Below are 23,059 nucleotides of genomic sequence, written 5' to 3' on the forward strand. Positions count from 1 at the left end.
AGTCTTCCATGTTTTTGAAGTCGTTAAATCTATTCGAAAATTGTTCCGTCAGTAACTTGAGTTCTTCAGCATATTGAGTTGTTCTTAATATTTTCATACGCAGAGAGCGTGTTGAAATGGTAACTGTTACCAGACAGCATTTGTGACTTCCACGAGTGTAGTTTGATCTCAAACGCTTTTAAATGGCTGTACGAATCATTTACTAACAGTCCTTGTTTTTGAAGTTTCAAATTTAAATCATTTAAATATCCTGTAAGATCGATCAGAAAAGCTAAGTCACATTTTGGGTCACTTAATTCAGATAGTGGTTTATCTTTTATTTTCATAAACTCTCAATAACATCTGCTATATCATTTCTAAGCTCGTAAAACCGTTTCAATTTTTTTTCTTTACTCAGCAATCTGACTCACAGTAATATGTTACGTCGTTGTATTCAGCTGATATACCATCTAAAAACGCCTTGAACTGACGATGGTTAAGCCCTCGGGATCGAATAAAGTTGATGGTTATTACTACCACATTCATAACATTCTGGAGTCGAATAGACTTGGAACACCAGTTCTGTTGGTGGATACTGCAAGGACATCAGTTATTACATCAGTCTATGCTTGGCAATTCCGAGAGAACTATGGAAATTAGTCAAACTTTTCAGTTTTCAATAAAACAACAAAACCAATTCATTTGTCGTTGTTTTTATTTGTATAGCATTAATAACTCTTTAGATTATTTAACAATTAAGATGAGCCTTAACTTATCTTCGGTTAAACGGTTCAATGCCACGATTAAACTGTTATTTAGAGTGAAACGTTCTTCCAACGGATTTTCGGATCGTCAACTGTAACGTAGAGTCCGTGATGTCACTGTTTCCAGAATTCTAAGCAAGAAATGGTCTATGTTCACTTGAGAACTTCCTCTGTACGTTTGGATATGGACACACCTTTGGTTGAGTTTCTTGACTAAGAGACCCTTCTAGAGTAATGCTTGCTGTCATTGATCTTTTTGGAAGCTTAGCACGTCCGAAGCTTTTGTATCTGAAACAAATTTGCAAATAATACGAAAAAGAAATGAAAGATCTTTTTTACACAATAAATAAGGATTTTTAGTAAAAAGAGAAAGTGCACGACACAGGGAATCCTAATCCCAATCTCTCTTATATGTCCTATACTGTAAATAATGATTGATAAGAGAGACAACGATCAAATGAGATCTCAGTATTAACAAATATTTTGAATGTGCAATATTTTAAGTTTGACGAGATTTAACGAGATTAAGTTTAAGTTTGATACATACAAAAATGTTAAAACGGGCAAAAGGCTAGGTGATGTTAAGTGACACCGCCGCCTCGTACACAGTCAATGACGGAGGGCGTGCAAATGCAAAGGCCTTTTAAGAATTGGTAGTATTTTCTTAAAGAAGTTGACTTACGTAGAAGTTAGTACGGTTGACTGTTGAAGTTCTGCATTGTCAGGCATTTTACTTGCCTAAAATAAACACACTTACCTGTTTTTAAGTTTGTTCAAAATAGACTTCTTCCAGATAAAAATGAGAAATATAGTAATTCCTATAAGCATGTTGTATGCGTCTGTGATGTACCAAATCGTAAGAACAGGGTAAAATGAACTGACAACTTCAAGTAACCAGCTAATGCCCATTATTACTGATAACTTCAAATACACTGTGAATCTGTAAAGGAAGCTTTTCTATACAAAAAATATTTTTAGAAAACATTCGAGCAAATATCTCTTCTTTAGCCGTTTTGAAGCGAACCGACATCGCTAGAATTGAGGGCAAACGGCCAAATCCATATAATAAACAGCTAAAATATAGGTCTCTTTCATTATTTTCCAGTGATGTCTCCCAGATTTTGTTCTCTGGAGTCGTGGGGTTCATATAAGGCATAGGCGCCCATTAAACATTCAAGTTGGCGCCTAGTAACGGCGACCTCAGAACTGGTGGTTTTCGCGATCATTTAATAAGTATCGCAATACAGCGTATTACAAACTACATAATTATCAATAACTACAGTAGTTGAGTTATATTTGAGCTGGTCCGGAACGTGATTTTCTTAAGTGTGACTGCCAAATGGCGAAATGGGATTCTGGCACATGGAAGTCATCGCGCTTACTCTCTTTTCCAAAATTCACCGTAAGTTTTTTGCCTTTCAAAATTTTTTTTTGGCAAGATTAAGAGTCGAGAAAGTTCGGAAAAGTGTTACTGCCGCATGTTAATCCACATTTTATATATATCCTTGTTCGATTGGCAGCACGACACTGTTCCATCATCGATGGGGTCCATTTACAACATAATATATTTTATATAAGAAATATTTGATTCGTTATATATTGGCATTTTACACGACCTTTATTCTATAACAGGAACACGGGCAGGAGGCTCACCTGATCTTAAGTGATTCCGCCGCCCATACACACATTGCCAGAGGGCTTGCAATTGCGTGCCTTTACTTACCTCTGCTTCTGTGATCGATGAGCTGCCGGGATACCAGCAGCTGGAGAATTGAGCACTTGAGTGCCTCTTCTTAAACGCCATACGTTGTATGCAGTCATTCCGAAAAGTACCCAGTTTCCGGAAATCATTATCAGCATAGGAAAAATCAAGTAAACTAACTTTTGCTCATCTAAATATGGAAATGCAAATGAGTTTTTTTTTAAATATTTTGTAGCATCTCATTTATACGTTCGACTCAAGATTTCATTGGCTTTGATGTGTACTAGGGTTTAACCTCTATTCATTAAGGCATAGGCATATATACATAAGCTCAGAGAGATTCCTTATGTTGTATAGTAGGTATTTTAGGTACAGCATTAAGCATAATTAAACAAGTGTAATATTAGTAAGTAATAATAATAACAAGTGAGTGTATAGTTTAACAATATTAAACATCACCGGACAAGATACTTTACGAGACTGACGTCCAGCTCCAGTAAAGCTCTAGCTCCAAAAGAAAAAGAAGAGTATTACACAATTTTTATAAAATTTAGCTTTAGTTTTTTTGATTTTTAATATTCTTGTCAAATAATATTTTGTTGCTTTTCCAACCACATTTTTATGGAACTCGAAGGTATGCAGTACCTACAGTATGTCTCGTAACTTATGAATATAAAAAAAACTATACTTTGTAAGAAACATCCACGTTTCGGTGGGAAAGGCTTGATAATCCATGGCTGGTCACTGAAATCTACTGCATTTAGCACCAATAATACCAGGATCATTGCTAAGGGAACTCCCCAAGCATACAGACAGTACATACAAAACTTGAACTTTTCTCCTATGCGATGGATTGGACGAGCTTTCGCGTAGCCTCTGAATGAAGGAAATGCATAAATTGTACAAGATATTATATAATACTTTAATCGATGTAAAAATTAGTTGTTATGTGTTTCGTTTGTCAAACTGTGTAAAAATTAATAATGACGTTTTTCTTCCATTAAAGAAGTATTATATTGGGTGAATTTATAAAAGATTAATTTATCGATAAAATGTTTTGTATTTATTATAGACATTTTATTTATTTATTTATAAGTCCTAACAACATGTGTGCTTAAATATACAAAAAAATATGACTTAAATTATAAAAATTTGAAACTAGTAAGCAAAAAACTAAACACAAGCAAACAGTAAAAAAATCTAAAACTATTTAGAGACTTAAAGCTCATTAAGAGCGTGATAGACAAAATTACTGTAAGTTGGAGGATTGTAAATTTAATTTTTTGTACATTTTTACAGTATATATATATATATATATATATATATATATCATAACATCGCATCAAAGAAAAGAATTGTTAACTTACCGGAATGTCCACCAGATATCATAAGACATAACGTTCGTCCACGCAAACGCAGCCAAAAAGAAAAAGTATATAACGATTGCTAAAAAAATATTAAAAATATAAACTTTGCTAAAAAAACTTATTTTTACAAACTAAATTATTCATTTTTATTTATTTATTAACACTTCATTGCGTTCAGAAATATAATACAATTGACATTATTAAATAAAAGAAGGGCAACTGACGGCCTTATCACTTTCGAGCGATCTCGTCCAAAAAAAAGTAAGCAAGAAGTGAAAAAATACATAAGACATATAGTTATTTAGATAATTCTAATGGAACAAAGCAAAGCTTTTTTCCATTAGAATTATCTCAAGACAATATTAAAAAAGGACACGATGGAAATGAATCTCTAAACTTTATTAGGATCTTTTTAATTATAAAGATGTAAGTTTCTACGGGTACTAAAAATCATTCGACCTGCCATGAAGTCACGTGCAGTCAGCTGATCTCTAACTTTTTAGAAGAAATAACTTACTTAGATTCATACAACTATCATTCCCATAAAAACCAATTTGTAACGTAGCCAGGGCGAGGAAGGCGACCAGCAAACTGAACACATATGCCATGAGTACCATCCCACCTATATTTCTCAACTCTGGGAGGACTGCGTACACAACGAGCAGTAGAGCCAGGAAGAACGACGATATGATAAGGGCTGGAAAAATAATATAATCTCCAATTTCTTGCATCGGTAGACCAAAGAGTATCACTTTACATCATATGAGCCTCCCGTATGCCCCCCCAGTTATATAAAAAACACAAAAATATAAATAACAATAAACACTTCATTAAAGTTAATATATATATATTTATTATGGCTGTCAGTTTTAGTGGTGTGTTACTAATATGAGGCTTTTCTAGATCATGGATATTCATGACAATGGCATACAAACACTTTGTATGGATGCATATTGATTGTCGTTTGATCGTAGTTCAATAGTCCAATTTATAATTTTTAAATTTCAACTTTACGTCGACTCGACAAAGCAGTTTTGGCCTAGTGGCTTGCCTCTCTTATTCTTGAGGTCGTAGGTTCTATCCCCGGCACCAACCTGTATTTTCTATTTGCGCATTTAACATTCGCTCGAACAAAGGAAAACATCCTAAGGAAACCGACTTGCCTTAGACACAAATAGTCGACGGCGTGTGTCAATTACAGGAGGCTGATCATTGACTTGCCTATTAGATTGACAAAAGATCAGAAATCTATGGGCCAGACCTAAAAAAGTTGTGGCGCCATTGATTTATTTATTTTATTTTCGTCGTCTCCACGCATAAATTATGTAGATGTATGATAATTAAAACTGAATCAATAATATTATACCAGTAACGCAATGAGTGTACCTTCTCTTAAGGGTGGAAGGTGATTTCTTAGTTTGACTACTTTAGAGTCATATAGATTGAGAAACAATATTTTTTATTTATTTATTAAAAACACAATCCTGACCTAACTGGTGATCTTTAATCGATAAGAATGTATAACTAATGAAAATTCCACACACGAAACTAAAAAGTACCATAATAAATGAATTAGAAAACACAAAATTATGATTTAAAAAAAAAACTAAAAAATTTACTAATAACAACAGGCTCTAATAAATATATGTAGAACTTTTGTCGGTTCACTCAACGGAGAATAAAAAATATCAGTTAACCCAATAGTTCCTTAGAGCTGTAGGCTACCGCTGCATATAATATTACAAAAAGGCAATTAGATATACAAACCTATAGATACATGTTCGGTGCTATGAGCGATTACAAATGAGAAGCCAATCCAGAACTCAATTGTTACATCTGTTCCGTTGGCATAGTCCAAACAAAAGCGTGCTTCGGATGTCCATCCGTCGGAAGAGTTCGGATCGTTTAAATATAGTATACCACTCTGCAATTAAACAATAAAATATATAACTGTTCTAGTTTTATTAGTCAACCCCTATTTTACCTCTATTAACCAGAGACAACAATTCGGACGTAAATAAATTTGTATTTTATCGAGGACCTATGCCACTAAGCTATCCTTATTATAAATTCGTCAAACTGTTTTATTATGGGGCTCCTAGACGCGGTAAATTTTCCCGAAAAGGTATTGCTGCAAGGATGAGGCAGGTAGCATCAGCCTGCATTTACGGTAAGACTGCAATACTCGGCAATATTTTTAGTATAGCCGGGATACATTGCCAAATATTTTTTGTATATCCCAAGTATGTTAAGTGTCCAGCTGTATGGCCGGAACGATCGCTTTGCAATCGAATATACTCAACATTTCTCGTTATTGCTGTCTCGTCTAAGTGCGTCCATTTTTCATGCTACGTATATAAGCTGCTGCAGTATGAGTGCGTCCACCATTGCAGCCATAGGTAGTAGCCAAGCCATGTATGTAGACCGTGTAAAGACAAAATAATGATCCATATACTTTTGCAGAAATGTGGCCGAGATATACATCTATAAGCCAAGTGCTGTATTAAAAAGTTTTTTGTATTTTCGGGATATAGTCGGAAATGATGTTGCCGCATATTTCATTAAAAAGTGTAACAGAGTTAGCAAACGAAACTCATAAGTAAATCATGCGGCTTAAAAATGTAAGTGGTTTATGGACAAAACAGTGCGTTTAAAAATATAATTTATACATAGTACAATTCAGTACAGTAAATATCAATGCGAACTATAGATATATATATATATATATATTACACAATATAAAAAAGCTAGCCCGCTGAAGTATAAAACGTCAGCAAATTCATTGAAAATCGAACATTTCTGAACATAAACGGTGATGATCTGGTCACTTTCAATAATAATTATTGGATCATAGGATTATTAGTATAAGTAATTATAGTATAAGAAAATAAATTAGCCACAATATTGCTGGAATAGTTATTTGTAATTGCCATTTTCAATAAACAATAGGAACACAATAGGACAACAATAGGAACAAAATATCAATTTTATACTTCCTTATATCAACGGTATGTATTAGGAGGTAATTTGTATTTAATCTAATATAATGTTCAAACACAGGAAAAACACTATTTCCCTCTTCCATGTCTATTTTATCAAGCTCTTTGATGAGTGACGGCTTATTTCGTCGTCTAAAACCCTATCGTTTAAGCGTATTTATAAGTATCTAAGCTTTGTGAGTTGAGCGGAAAGAGTGAATGTCCTGTATTCGATATAAAGCGGAACTTGTTCTTTCCGGTAGAGGTAATAAAATATCTATTGGTATTTAAATAAGCAAAACTGTATCTTTTTAATTATTAGGGTGGACCCCAATAAGCTTTTAATAAGTTATGCTTTTAATCTAATAGTTACAAAAATGTTTGAAATCCTATTTAATAAACTTTTAGGAGTTTTTGCAGTATGAAAATATAAACATCTCGTACCTGACTTAAATAACGGTTCATTCCAAAAATTTTCGGTGCAAAAGAAGCCATCGCGAAGGTTTTATTTAGCATTAACCCTTGCTTAAGTAGAAACGTGTCTTCGAATTTCCTGCTAACCGGTCTCCAATGATCTTTATCATCGTACAATTGTACGTCAGAAAAGTCCATTTTCTTCTCACCATCATATTTCACACACAAAGGTTCACCTTTAGCTATTCTACTCACATATTCGTCTTTCCCACAACATTTATATAAACACTTTTTAAACTTGCAAAGTAAATCTATCTGGTCATCATCTATAATTATTTGTGATTGTGCTCTCGCCGCGAAAATAATTAAAATTAGTTTTAAATACATTGTCTATACACACCGATCTCCTGTCGATGACTACTCACTTTTAGAATTGGTTGATATTATTGTGGTTTCCTTATCAACTGGGTTATACCTTGTTTCTACAGCAATAATATGTTATTAGTTTAATACCATCAAATTATGATGATAACTTTCAGGCTCAATAGGGTAAATGTAAAACAAAAGACGAAACGATTGTGAGTTTTGTTAGATTGTCATTGCTCACCATATCTTTCACAACAGAGCGAAGGATTCGTCTTGCGTTTCTTGGGTCTTGTGTAGTTTCAAGTTCTTCCTCACCAGAATACTGCCTTACGATTCTGTAACTTACTTTTTAAACAGTTGATTCTCACAGCGGATTTCGCTCGCAAATCATTCGTGAAGGTGTCATATTACAATTTGGCATTCTGATAAACAATATTTATATATTTGGAACTAAAATTTGACACTCAAAACACTTACGCTGAAAAATTGTTGGTATTTGTCACTCTGATACCATTTGATTAGACATGTAGATTTTTTACGTCAAATTAAAAGTTGCTCTTTCCTCGGTGAAATCGTGATTTACCACACATTTACATAGTGAGTTAGCCATTTTATGTGTGCAAATATTCTAACATAGGACAATCTATATGTATCTTGGGGTAAGTTTATAAAATAATATTTATGAATACAGCCTAGGCCCGTGTCCAATTTAGCACTCTATTTCAAGAAATAAATGATGGAAAAAATTAAAAAATACTTAATATAATATCGTATTGACGAAACCTCGAACATTTGCTGCTTTATGTGCTGCTGAGATGAACGAAGAGTCTTGTAAAAACATCTATTTAGATGATTATCCAAGGTAAACATTATTTTTATCTCACAACCAATTTTTCAATGTAGTCTTGATTATGTCTTGTCACCAGCAGGGATAAGTCGAGCAGAAAACGATAAATAAGATATAATAAGTTTTTGTAAAATATTTTTATTTTTATTTATTTATTAACACTTCGTTACACTACAGAAAATAAAAAATGAACATAATTAAATCAAAAGGAGGGCAACTGGCAGCCTTATCGCTTACGAGCGATCTCTTCCAGGCAACCACTGTAAGTATAGAAAAAAATAAATAAAAATGTATTAAATTACATAAAATAGGTAAGTAGTGCAAAAATACATGTTATACACAGTTATTAAGATAAAACTAAACAGGAACAACAACAAAAAAAACAAACTAATCTAAAAAGATGATACATTAAAAATAGAAAGTAAAAAGACACATAAATCACGATAATTTAAGATAAGTCTCACGTCAGTTAGTAGTTGGAAAGAAAGTTAGGGATTATAAGTAAGTATACTAGAATTGTAAATATAATAATTTCAGAGTTCCAAATGTTCAAAATTCTTGGTTTCTGCCTTGAGAATATCACATTTGTATCAATGACAAGGCTACTGGATATAGAAGAACACAATAGTGCAGACATTTTCAAATTATTGAATTTCGACTTCAATCGACACTTCAATTTATAATAAATGATATCGCAGCCCAATTTCGGTTACTATATATTTATAAATATCGATGTCACATTAAGGTTTTTGATAAAAACATTATTCTACTTTACACAAATATGAAATCATCATTACATACATGATAGTTTAAGTCCTTTATTTAGCGTTTTAATTTTACGGTTCATAACTATTACTTTTTTATAAACTAGAACTTAGAAAATATATTAAAATAAGAAAATATTTTTGTCCACAAAATAAAGTAGAGGTTATTATAGATTAGCTTTATGTGAAACTGGGATTGAATTAGGTTATAATATACTGAAATTTGAGTGCGTTAAAGGTTTATTATAATCATTAAATTAAATGTGTAAGTTATTATGTATAATATATATACTATATAAAATAATAATAATAATAAGCCTTTATTTCACATCTTTGCCATACATTTCATAAAAAATGATAAATTTACAGTTTTAACTAAAATGCGGCCCCTGTCCGGGAAAAGGCTTCCTCCCACTTTGTCCACCCTAATTTATTTTGTGCCATCGTATGTAAATCACCAACTTGTTTACAACATGACACAGTTAGAATCCAAGCAATGGTAAAATACACATTAACTAATCTACAACATTGTAAATCTAGATAGAGAGTTTACTTATATAAAACGAAGTTAACTTCTCAGTCGATGAAGTGTCACCAAATTTTAAAAGTAAGTAGATCTTTAAGAATCTGAAATGTCCAGTCTTAGAAATAGTAAGTTCTTCTTGCACACAAAGAGAAAGAAGTTAATTAGACCCACCAGGACATAGTAGGCTGCTGATCACTTCTAGCACCCAGTTAATGCCCATTACTATGAAGAGCTTAACATACAGCAGCAACCTAGAAAAAGCAATAGCTTATTATATAATTGACGTTGCTGTTGTTTCGCGGATGTTTGGACTGCAAGCCATTTCTTTTGAATTCAATAATATGATGAAGAGAATTAGGAAACTCACTTTTGCCTTGATAAGGAAGAGCTAAAAAACCAACATAATAACTTTTCATGTATTGCAATGAAAATTTGATTTTTAAATTTCGATTTGGCTAAAGAAAGTAGTGTACAGTAAAGAAGCTGGGTGTCCTTTATTTTAATTATAAATGATACCTGTGTTTGTCTTTATTGTGTTTGTCGTGTGTAGCACCTCCCTAGACTTCAGTACAGCAGTCTGTTCCTTTATTTCTCGAATTTTCAAAGCAGTCAAGATGAAAAATACCAATTTCGCAACAAAAAGGATTACCATCGGCCCGTACAAATGTATAAGTTTGCTCTTTCCTGAAACGTAAGTTCGTGTAAATTTTTGCATAACACTTTTCAGTACTGCACAGATTATAGATAAAAAGGGAAATATATTATATAAAAATGTATGTTTATATTGGGGGAACTAAAGGAATATTATTATAAATGTACCATTCGATACTCAATAAATAGTTATTTTGAACATAATATAAGACTGTTTAATACATGTTAGAAAATTAACTAAGAAATTTGTTATAATTTTCCTTTGATAAATGCGCTGGATTCGTTATAGAACACAAATTTTGAAAATAGATTTAAAGTGACAGAAAATATGTTTCAATGTTTATAAATTTACATTTACTACCAGTTAGCAACACATAGTAAGAAGAACTGGCAAGAAGCTCTCCGCTATTTTTTAAAAACTATATGTAAGGCAGAGCAGCTGTAAATATTTAAACTGGACCAAATCAATCCTAAGTATTAGGATCGTTTAAATAATTTTCAAATTTATAAAAATCTTTATTGATTTATTTACGTTTTACATGAGTTTTGAATTTATTCAGTGATAATTCTCTAATTTCCATTCAAGGAGTGGTTTATCTTCAGGAGCCTGGTTAGTCGCTTAGATTTGGTATGTTTCGAGTATTATGGTGAAAGTCACCAATTGTTTCAAAATCGTTTATATTTGTTTACAACAAGCCTATATATATTGATCAGAGGGAGTAGTAGAATGCACTAACTGAAAGGAAAAACTATGCATTAAACATCGTACCACTTATGAAACATCCTTGCTGTCTTAACAGGGGCAGATACCAGTTCAGTGGCAGATGTGAGAATTCCAAACCGGCAACCAATCCCGTAAACAGCGCGGGCACTCCAAACGCGTAGATCGTGTTTGCTCGGAATCTGGATTTCCCTGACTTTTAAATTAATAAAAATTAAAATAACGATAACTACGGAATAAAACTGTATGACTTAATAGTTTTTGCGAGATTACACACACACATATAAGTAACACATAAGCTTATAACCACCTCCAGTGTTAGTGCCGTTAGTGCGTAGTGACCACGGCTTTTACTGCCGTCAAGTCTACGTTTAAACTCCATTTTCATTAATAAATTAGGATTCCACGACAAGATACTACAATTATCGACTAATAGTAAGTACATATTAGTTGATAGTTTATTATTTTGACATTATACATGATATATAATCCTGTTGTTTATGTCTTCTCTCTTTCCAAGTTTGGGCATTAAATTACCAATAAGCAGTAAGAAGATAAAGCTCTAAAATTATGATGTTAAGTCATATACTTATGCGTTATATTATGGTTATAAAATAAAAATAAATAAATAGTGTATGGTGCTCCTTGCCCACATAGAAAGAAAGTCCATTAGTGCACAGCCGAGGAACGAAGGGGTTTCTTCTATGGGATTTTCGTACGCTTTCACAGTATTTTCAAATATTCAACAGGCCGTTTTGCGGAGTGCACCGAAGCATTGTCGTGGCGAAGAAGGATCCTGCTTCGAGGGCGCTGCTGTCAATTTATTTCCAATACAATAGGCGAACAGCGATTGACATACCAGTCTCCAGTAACTGTCCTTCCATCTTCTAGCACAACTGTCGCTAAATGATGTTTCCGACCAAAGTATGAAGCAATCATCTTATTTCCTTGACTTATTTCTTTCTTTACCTTACTTGGCCGATCCTCAAACGAAAACACCCACTGAGCTTATTGTCTTTTGGTTTGGGTTCGTAGGAATATATCCATTTTTCATCACCTGTGACGATGTCAAATTCAGAATTTGAACTTATCTAACATTGTCGCCAAATGTTAGATAAGGCAGTCCATGAAAAGGTGTTTCTGGTCGTTGGTTAAAGTATGAGGAATCCATCTGGTACAAAGCTTCCTGACGCCTAAATGTTCGTGTAATTTTTTTTTTAATTTGACTCATACCAATGCCTAGTCTTGCTTGTATCTGCTGATAGTTCACTCTCTTATCTTCCTCTATCATGCGCCGCCCAGCACTGATGTTAGCTTCAGTAGTCGCTGTTAAAGGACGTCCCTCAAGGGGATCATCATTGAGATTGCTACGTCCACTCTTAAGCTCGTAAATAACACGTAAATAGTGGAACCCGATGGGTCTTCATTGAGAAATGCTAATCGCAGCCTTTCAGAGCTTTGTTGTTGAGTTAGCCCACAACGAAAGTCTAATAAATCCTTGACGAAAATTTTCTCGCGTTAGCTTCATTTTCACGTGTAAAAAGAGTTTTAGATTCACAAAACGATCATTTGTTGATGGAATATACTACATTAGGTTACCAAAGAGTTCTATAATTAAATTAAAAAAGTTGTCATTGGCAATGTTTCTAACTGGCCAGTTCTAAACATTTTCAGTGTTATCCACGTTATTCCCAGGCTGTTGAGGATTTTATTTATTCATTTACAGCATACATGCTAAACAATAATTATATTCATTTAAGTAGGGTTAAGCGGGGAGTTAAAAAAAATCACAGCTCAATTAAATATGACAATTTAATATGAGGTGTACGACTAATAAAATATATTTTAGACTTATTTCTAATATGAAGATTTGGCCGATCCATGAGGTATCCAATCAAAGCTGTTGTCCGCTTCCTTTTATAATGCTCTTGCGTGTTACATGGTATTGCTTATCCGGGACAAAGGGGGTGCAATGGATAAGTAACACTAACAAGAATATAAACTTACATACTACCTTAAACTACTAACAAATTTTATTTTTACTTAAAAACAACAACTTCTTCATCTTCTTCCCAAACCTGTCATAAATATTTATGACTGTCCAGTGACTGGGATGCTTCTGACAAGTGTTATCCTATGAGCTCGTTCCCACTATGTCGTCTGTCGGGACGATTTTTTATCGTGTGTCGTAGCGGCAGAACATTTTATATTAAGCTATTCACACTTGTCAACGATTTCGTGTCGGATCCGACAAAAATTATCGTGTGTTTTGTCAGCTCTCTCGTTCGGAAAATAAACGTGGTTGTACTAAAAATGTAAAATGGCTGTACTAAATAAAAACTCTGAAGGTTGTATCACTTGTTGAGGAATGACCTATTCTTTGGCATTCTTTGGGTGATCATAATAAGCCTTGGCGAGAAGTTTGTTGCCAGCTCATATCAGATTTCGACAAGAAAGTTTTAAGTTTTATGACATGTGTGTGTGTGTAAGTGTGTGTGTGAATTAAAGCATTTTATGGGAAATTTCCTCTTATTTTGAGGTGGTAATTCTCACGAACCAGAGATACATATATAAAAACTCTAAGCGCGCCTTCCGACATTTCTTGAAAATGGCCGCGCGGTGGCAGCACGTCTGCAGCGCTGCGGCCGCGATACAGGGCCGCGCCGACCACCGCCAGCGCCTGTGTGCAAAACCCATGAAGCGAATCTTCAAGTTTCAATGTATTTGTTATTAATTGTGACTGAAAGAAAAATGTTCTTCAGTTTAATATACTTACCTGAATAATATTTTCTTCAATAGGTAAAACGTCCGCTTACCAATTGTTGCGAAATAAAACGCGAATTAAATTGTTAGTTATACTGACTACTTATAACTGACGTTATATCTGTTTGTAAGGTCAGATTTGTAACAATTTTAATGAATAAAAATATTTGTATCATTCTTGCACAATATTAAAACCCCAGTCGTGTGATGATTGATGTTGGCAGCGTCGCTTACTATTAAATTTTAACTATGGTATATAAAATGCGCGGGGATTAGATCCAGCAATCTTTTATGAAGACCATTATCGTTTAGTTTTTCTATTATAAATGATGATTCGTTAATTCAGCGCCAGTTGTAAATAAATGGGTATAATAAGACAGAAAGCTAGGAAATACTCTCTTATTTCCAATTTCCCAGTTTTTTATTATCAGACTTATTTGCTCTTAGGTGATAGGTAACCAGCTGCCCACTGAAGTATTTCCGGTTCCATCCGGATTATATTCTTGAAAGGCTGTCAACGCACTCGAGAGCTATCTGGCATTGAGTGTCCATGGGTGGCGGTATCACATCAGGTAAGCCTCCTGACCGTTTGCCCCCTTGTTATTTAAAAAAAATTACGTCTGTACATCAGTCTTTGTTTTGCAATTCCGAGAGAACTCTGGAAATAAGTCAAACTATTCCTTTTCAGTTTTCAATAAAACAACAAAACCAATTCATTTGTCGTTGTTTTTATTTGTATAGCATTAATAACTCTTTAGATTATTTAACAATTAAGATGAGCCTTAACTTATCTTCGGTTAAACGGTTCAATGCCACGATTAAACTGTTATTTAGAGTGAAACGTTCTTCCAACGGATTTTCGGATCGTCAACTGTAACGTAGAGTCCGTGATGTCACTGTTTCCAGAATTCTAAGCAAGAAATGGTCTATGTTCACCTGAGGACTTCCTCTGTTCGTTTGGATATGGACACACATTTGGTTGGGTTTCTTGTCTACGAGTCGATTCTAGAGAAATATTTGCTGTCATTGATCTTTTTGGAAGCTTAGCACGTCCGAAGCTTTTGTATCTGAAACAAATTTGCAAATAATACGAAAAAGAAATGAAAAATCTTTTTTACACAATAAATAAGGATTTTTAGTAAAACGAGAAAGTGCACGGCTCAGGGAATCCTAATCCCAATCTCTCTTATATGTCCTATACTGTAAATAATGATTGATAAGAGATAACGATCAAAGGGAGATCGTTTTAAAAAATATTTTGAATGTGCAATAATGTAAGTTATTAAAAAACATAAAATATTGTTCATGTTTTTGCAATCACTGTCTTGATTTAACGAGATTATGTTTAAATTTGTTACAAACAAAAAGGATAAAACGGGCAGAAGGCTAGGTGATGTTAAGTGACACCGCCGCCTCCGCCGCCTTTGAAGAATTGGTAAGCTTTTCTTAAAAAACCCTAAGTTACACACCCCACAGTTTCACTTACGTAAGTGAAAGTACGGTTGACTGTTGAAGTTCTACATTGTCAGGCATTTTACTTGCCTAAAATAAACACACTTACCTGTTTTTAAGTTTGTTCAAAATAGACTTCTTCCAGATAAAAATGAGAAATATAGTAATTCCTATAAGCATGTTGTATGCATCTGTGATGTACCAAATCTTAAGAACAGGGTAAAATGAACTGACAACTTCGAGTACCCAGTTGATGCCCATTATTACTGATAACTTCAAATACACTGTGAATCTGTAAAGGAAGCGTTTCTATACAAAAAATATTTTTAGAAAATATTCGAGCAAATATCTCTTCTTCAGCTGTTTTGAAGCAAACAGGCATCGCTAGAGTCGATGGCAAACGGCCGAATCCATATAATAAACAGCTAAAATATGGGAATGGAATGGAAATCATCGCGCTAACTCTCATTTTCAAAATTCACCCTAAGTTTTTTGCCTTTCAAATATAATTTTTTGGCAACATTGAGAGTCGAGAAAGTTCGGAAAAGTGTTACTGCCGATTATTAATCTACATTTTATATGAATCCTTGTTCAGATTGGCAGCACGACGCTGTTACATCATCGATCCATTGGGGTCCATTTACTACAAAACATATTTTCTATAACAAATATTTGATTCGTTATATATAGGCATTTCATATGAGCTTTTTTATATAACAAGAAGAACACGGGCTCACCTGATCATAAGTGATTCCGCCGCCCATAGACACATTGCAAATGCGTGCCTTTACTTACCTCTGAATCTGTGATCGATGAGCTGCCGGTATACCAGCAGCTGGAGAATTGAGCACTTGAGTGCCCCTTCTTAAACGCCATATATTGAATGCAGTCATGCCGAAAAGCACCCAGTTTCCGGAAATCATTATCAGCATAGGAAAATACAGGTAAACTAACTTTTGCCCATCTAAATATGGAAATGCAAATGAAATTTAACCTCTATTCATTAAGGCATAGGCATATATACATAAGCTCAGAGAGTTTCCTTATGTTATAGTAGGTAGGTATTATATAGTAGGTATTTTAGGTACAACATTAAGCATAATTAAACAAGTGTAATATTAATAGGTAATAATAATAACAAGTGAATGTATAGTTTAACAATATTAAACATCACCGGACAAGACACTTTACGAGACTGACATCCAGCTCCAGTAATGCTCTAGCTCCAAAAGAAAAAGAAGAGTATTACAAAATTTTTATACAATTTAGCTTCAGTTTTCATTTATTTTTAATATTCTTGCCAAATGATATTTGATTATTTGTTGCCTTTCCAACCACATTTTTGTGGAACTCGAAGGTGTGCGGTGCAGTACCTACAGTATGTCTCGTAACTTATGTATATAAAAAAACTATACCTTGTAAGAAACATCCAACTGTCGGTACGAGAGGTTTGATAATCCATGGCTGGTCACTGAAATCTACTGCATTTAGCACCAATAATACCAGGGTCATTGCTAAGGGAACTCCCCAAGCATACAGACAGTACATACAAAACTTGAACTTTTCTCCTCTGCGATGGATTGGACGAGCTTTCGCGTAGCCTCTGAATGAAGGAAATGCATAAATTGTACAAGATATTATATAATACTTTAATCGATGTAAAAATTAGTTGTTATGTGTTTCGTTTGTCAAACTGTGTAAAAATTAATAATGACGTTTTTCTTCCATTAAACAAGTATTATATTGGGTGAATTTATAAAAGATTAATTTATCGATAAAATGTTTTGTATTTATTATAGACATTTTATTTATTTATTTATAAGTCCTAACAACATGTGTGCTTAAATATACAAAAAAATATGACTTAAATTATAAAAATTTGAAACTAGTAAGCAAAAAACTAAACACAAGCAAACAGTAAAAAAATCTAAAACTATTTAGAGACTTAAAGCTCATTAAGAGCGTGATAGACAAAATTACTGTAAGTTGGAGGATTGTAAATTTAAATTTTTGTACATTTTTGTTATGATATATATATATATATATATATCATAACATCGCATCAAAGAAAAGAATTGTTAACTTACCGGAATGTCCACCAGATATCATATGACATAACGTTAGTCCACGCAAACGCAGCCAAAAAGAAAAAGTATATAACGATTGCTAAAAAAATATTAAAAATATAAACTTTGCTAAAAAAAACTTATTTTTACAAACTAAATTATTCATTTTTATTTATTTATTAACACTTCATTGCATTCAGAAATATAATACAATTGACATTATTAAATGAAAGGAAGGGCAACTGACGGCCTTATCACTTTCGAGCGATCTCGTCCAAAAAAAAGTAAGCAAGAAGTGAAAAAATACATAAGACATATAGTTATTTAGATAATTCTAATGGAACAAAGCAAAGCTTTTTTCCATTAGAATTATCTCAAGACAATATTAAAAAAGGACACGATGGAAATGAATCCCTAAACTTTATTAGGATCTTTTTAATTATAAAGATGTAAGTTTCTAAGGGTACTAAAAATCATTCGACCTGCCATGAAGTCACGTGCAGTCAGCTGATCTCTAACTTTATAGAAGAAATAACTTACTTAGATTCATACAACTATCATTCCCATAAAAACCAATTTGTATCGTAGCCAGGGCGAGGAAGGCGACCAGCAAACTGAACACATATGCCATGAGTACCATCCCACCTATATTTCTCAACTCTGGGAGGACCGCGTACACAACGAGCAGTAGAGCCAGGAAGAACGACGATATGATAAGGGCTGGAAAAATAATATAATCTCCAATTTCTTGCATCGGTAGACCAAAGAGTATCACTTTACATCATATGAGCCTCCCGTATGCCCCCCCCAGTTATATAAAAAACACAAAAATATAAATAACAATAAACACCTCATAAAAGTTAATATATATATATATTTATTATGGCTGTCAGGTTTAGTGGTGTGTTACTAATATGAGGCTTTTCTAGATCATGGATATTCATGACAATGGCATACAAACACTTTGTATAGATTCATATTGATTGTCGTTTGATATCGAAGAAGTCGAATATATCATTTTAATTTTGACTTCGCGTCAACCCGACAGAGCAGTTTTGGCCTAGTGGCTTGCCACTCTTATTCCTGAGTTCGTAGGTTCTATCCCCGGCACCAACCTGTATTTTCTATTTGGGCATTTAACATTCGATCGAGCGGTAAAGGAAAACATCCTAAGGAAACCGACATTTCGAGGTTGCCTTAGACACAAATAGTCGACGGCGTGTGTCAATTACAGGAGGCTGATCATCGACTTGCCTATTAGATTGACAAAAGATCAGAAATCTATGGGCCAGACCTAAAAAAGTTGTGGCGCCATTGATTTATTTATTTTATTTACGTCGTCTCCACGCATAAATTATGTAGATGTATGATAATTAAAACTTAATCAATAATATTATACCAGTAACGCAATGAGTGTATCTTCTCTTAAGGGTGGAAGGTGATTTATTCGTTTGACTTTTTTAGAGTCAAATAGATTGAGAAACAATATTTTTTATTTATTTATTAAAAATACAATTCTGACCTAACTGGTGATATTTAATCGATAAGAATGTATAACAAATGAAAATTCCACATACGAAACTAAAAAGTACCATAATAAATGAATTAGAAAACACAAAATTATGATTAAAAAAAAAACTAAAAAATTTACTAATAACAACAGGCTCTAACAAATATATGTAGAACTTTTGTCGGTTCACTCAACGGAGAATAAAAAATATCAGTTAACCCAATAGTTCCTTAGAGCTGTAGGCTACCGCTGCATATAATATTACAAAAAGGCAATTAGATACACAAACCTGCAGTTATATAATCGCTGCTCTGTTCGATTAAAGGCGAGAAGTTAACCCAGAACGCAATTGTTACATCTGTTCCGTTGCCATAGTCCAAACAAAACTCTGATTCTAATGGCGTCCATCTTTTGTAAGCGTTTGGAAACTCCAAATATAGTATACCACTCTGCAATTAAACAATAAAATATATTACTGTTCTAGTATTATTAGTCAACCCCTATTTTACCTCTATTAACTAGAGACAACGATTCAACGAACAAACCAGAGATAATTGCCATATTCAATAAACAACAGGAACAATTACAAAATATCAATTTTATACATGCTTATATCAACGGTATGTTGGAGGTAATTTGTATTTAATTTTTTTTAAAATTTCTATGTGAGTTGAGAGGATAGAGTGAATGTCCTGTATTCGATTTCCAGCGAAACTAATTCTTACAGAATCAACATATATTGGTCTTAGAATAAGCAACATTGTATCTTTTTACTTATTACGGTTGAACCCAATAAGCTATTAATAAGTATATGTGCTTTTAGTCAAAAAAGTTACAAAATGTTTTGTAATCGTTTTTAATAAACTTATTCTATTTTTTTTTTGCCTACTGGGATTATAAACATCTCGTACCTGACTTAAATAACTGTTCATGAAAGAGCTTTCCGGTACATAAGACTTAATCGCAAAGGTTTTATTTAGTATTAACCCTTGCTTCAGAAGAAACGTGTCTTCGACTTTCCTGCTAACCGGTCTCCAATGATCTTTATCATCGTACAATTGTACGTCAGAAAAGTCCAATTTCTTCTCACCATCATATTTCACACACATAGGTGGCTGACCTTTAGTTATTCCACTCACAAATTCGTCTTTCCCACAACATTTATATAAACACTTTTTAAACTTGCAAAGTAAATCTATCTGGTCATCATCTATAATTATTTGTGATTGTGCTCTTGCCGCGAAAATAATTAAAATTAGTTTTAAATACATTGTCTATATACACACCGAGCTCCTGTCAATGACTACTCACTTTAAGAATTGGTTGAAATGGTTGAGGTTTCCTTATCAACTGGGTTATACCATGTTTGTACAGGAATAATATGTTATTAGTTTAATTCCATCAAATAAATAAGTCTTTGTTAAGAACCTACCTGACCTTGACCTAAATACAGCTTCGAAAATAAATTATGATGATAACTTTCACATCAAATAACAAACGCTCAAGAGGAGGAATGTAAAACAAAATACAAAACGATTGTGAGTTTCTTTAGATTGTCATTGGTCAGCATCTTTAGCCCAATACGCAACGTCATTTACGTATCACAATAGAACGAATGTTGCGTCTTGCGCCTTGTGTAGTTTCAGGTTCTCAATCATCAACATACAAATAATAATTTCATGGCGTGTGTCAGATGTAAAAGGTTAATCATCTAGTTGACTATGAAGAAAAATTATCAAGAAAACAGTGTGAGAAGAAACCACAGATGAAACTGCTTTTTTAAATTCACGATCACAAATTTGAAACCAATTAATGAATTTGGGATAAATAAAAAGAGTACATTGTAATAACGAAACTCAATTATTACTACTTTTATTTTAGCAACAACTGCACAGCACACAAAGCTATTATTATAAGCGTATATTTTGTATTTTATTTTTAAATTTAATATTAGGTCCTTACATATGAAATTGGCGTTTTGTCGTACTGGCCACTTTACCCTCAAATACCTCCTCTTTGGTTAGGAATTTCAAATTCAAATTTGTACACCTACTTACACATGTATTTGTGCTTCGATGACCGTCATTCATTTGTTTTTTTCTTCTGTTTGCGTCACTCATTTTACAAAATGGAAAACTTAAAGTATCGCATTATTTACGAGTACGAGTTCCGCCGTGGCACTAGTGCTGCGGAAACGACTCGAAGGGTGAATGATGTGTATGGCGGTCATGTTGCAAATGAAAACACAGTTCGTTTTTGGTTCCAACGTTTTCGTTCTGGAAATGTCGACCTGCAGAACAAGCCCCGCGGACGGCCTGAGACCCAAGTTGATAATGAAGTATTGAAGGCTATTGTGGAAGCGGATCCATCGCAAACCACGTCCGAGTTAGCTGCAGGCTGCGGTGTTAGTGATAAAACTGTTTTAATTCACTTGAAGCAAATTGGGAAGATTAAAAAGCTTGAAAGGGTACCTCACGAATTGACTGAAGCCAACCGGCAAACGCGCGACGACTGCTGCGTTACATTACTGAACCGGCACAATAATTAAGGTATTTTAAACCGAATCATTACCTGTGATGAAAAATGGATTCTTTACGATAATCGGAAGCGCTCAGCGCAAGGGTTGGATCCTGGCCAGCCAGCCAAATCCTGCCCCAAGCGAAAATTAACCCCATAAAGTTTCTTGTGAGCGTTTGGTGGACTAGGTACCGGCAGGTATTGTTCATTGCAGTTTTCTCAAACCTGGCCAGACTATTACGGCTGATGTCTATTGTCAGCAATTGCAAACCATGATGGAAAAGCTAGCGGCTAAACAATCTAGGTTGGTCAATCGCTCCACGCCACTGATACTTCACGAAAACGCTAGACCACACACTGCACAACAGACGGCTACCAAATTAGAAGAGCTTCAATTGGAATGTCTAAAACATCCTCCGTACTCCCTGGACCTTGCTGTATGTGTATGTGTTTTTGATCAGTGCTGGAAAAAGCATTTCTGCTTAAAAAATCAGTCAGATATTACCAGAATACTGGGCGTGACGTTCAGTTTTGCGGTAGAGATAGAAGGAAAGGCTAAATTAGCCTCCATGAAGTTTGGTATGATAAGGGAAGGCTCTGGGCTTGTAACTCTATGAAGCACCAATTTTGGCTTCAAAAGGAGTTCTGTCAACACCTCTTGCCAGCTGCTCCCCAGTACCACCTTCTTCCACTTGACCGTATTCAATAAGGAGCGATTTGAATCGTCGACTTGATGACGTGGGGTCTCCTTGCATCTTATTCCGAATGTGTTGAGAAACCTTTCTTAGGATTTCATGAGCGTACCGATTCTTAAAAGGCATGACCTTACACCTACACTACACCTGCTACACCCTACCCTGCTGCTACCCTATGCTACACCTACACCTTCTAGCAAAGTAAGTGTGCCATCTGCCTGTTATATAAAAAAAGTGGTTAGAAATCGGTTTGATTTGGTTTAAGGTCTAATACGTAATAAACTGAGTTATTAGACATTGTTACATTAATTGAAACAATTTTCCTGTTTGTCACATATAGGTCTCCAATATTTTAATAAACGAAATAAAGCATAATTTCGGAACGCGAATAATATTTTAATTATGCAACACGCTTTACACCAACTATTTAGAGAGTCCCTAACAATCGAACAAATCTCATCGAGGAATCATCTACTCCACAGTTCTCTTCTGTCTTCTTTTTAATCCGTACTACTGATAAGATATCCAAATCGTCCTTTAATTCAATAGATAGTAAAACATAAAAATGATGATGAGTACGTTGATTGCATTTAATTGACAAACCAGTAATTACTTTGTCCGTGAATAAAAACCTAGCAAATGCCAATTGATAATATGAAAGATCGCTAGTTTCCGAATTGTTTAGGACAGCAGAGGAGTCGTTGTGGGAGTAAGATAAAGGGTTCAGTTTGAATTCGGGCGAAACTATATTTACATAACTAGAGTCCATACAGCTAGCTGGCGGTACTAGCGGGAAGGCTGGATTGACCTTAATGTTAACGTTGTTAATGTTAATATATAATTTATAATTAAATTTCAATTGTATGATTGAATAAACGGCTCAAATATAGGAGTTTTTCCTCCAACTTGGATTTAGTTCCCTTTGGAGTGGAGACGCCGTGCAGGCGCTAATTAAAGATAAATCTTGGAAGTTGGCT

At 34.1% G+C, this 23,059-nt stretch overlaps 2 protein-coding genes across 2 annotated transcripts; both read right to left on the reverse strand.

Annotated features, from left to right (window-relative positions):
• Positions 1-676: 676 nt before the first annotated feature.
• On the reverse strand, positions 677-7,607 carry LOC123709209 (G-protein coupled receptor Mth2-like). The gene is made up of 8 exons (XM_045660325.1): positions 7,235-7,607; positions 5,580-5,736; positions 4,330-4,509; positions 3,813-3,891; positions 3,134-3,321; positions 2,467-2,635; positions 1,501-1,683; positions 677-1,031 (listed from the first exon to the last, which is right to left on the reverse strand). Exons 1-8 carry the CDS (start codon positions 7,589-7,591, stop codon positions 875-877), a joined length of 1,470 nt encoding a protein of 489 aa, XP_045516281.1. The 5' UTR covers positions 7,592-7,607; the 3' UTR covers positions 677-874.
• Positions 7,608-9,864: 2,257 nt separating this feature from the next.
• LOC123709511 (G-protein coupled receptor Mth2-like) lies at positions 9,865-20,160 on the reverse strand. The gene is given in 12 exon segments (XM_045660903.1): positions 9,865-9,958; positions 10,224-10,260; positions 10,263-10,391; positions 11,128-11,275; positions 14,759-14,909; positions 15,404-15,586; positions 16,090-16,258; positions 16,710-16,897; positions 17,382-17,460; positions 17,901-18,080; positions 19,160-19,319; positions 19,782-20,160. Coding segments are annotated over 12 exon segments (1,878 nt in total). The 5' UTR covers positions 20,142-20,160.
• Positions 20,161-23,059: the final 2,899 nt, after the last annotated feature.

Source organism: Pieris brassicae, chromosome 5 (genome assembly GCF_905147105.1).
Source record: "Pieris brassicae chromosome 5, ilPieBrab1.1, whole genome shotgun sequence".
NCBI classification, from domain to species: Eukaryota; Metazoa; Arthropoda; class Insecta; order Lepidoptera; family Pieridae; genus Pieris; species Pieris brassicae.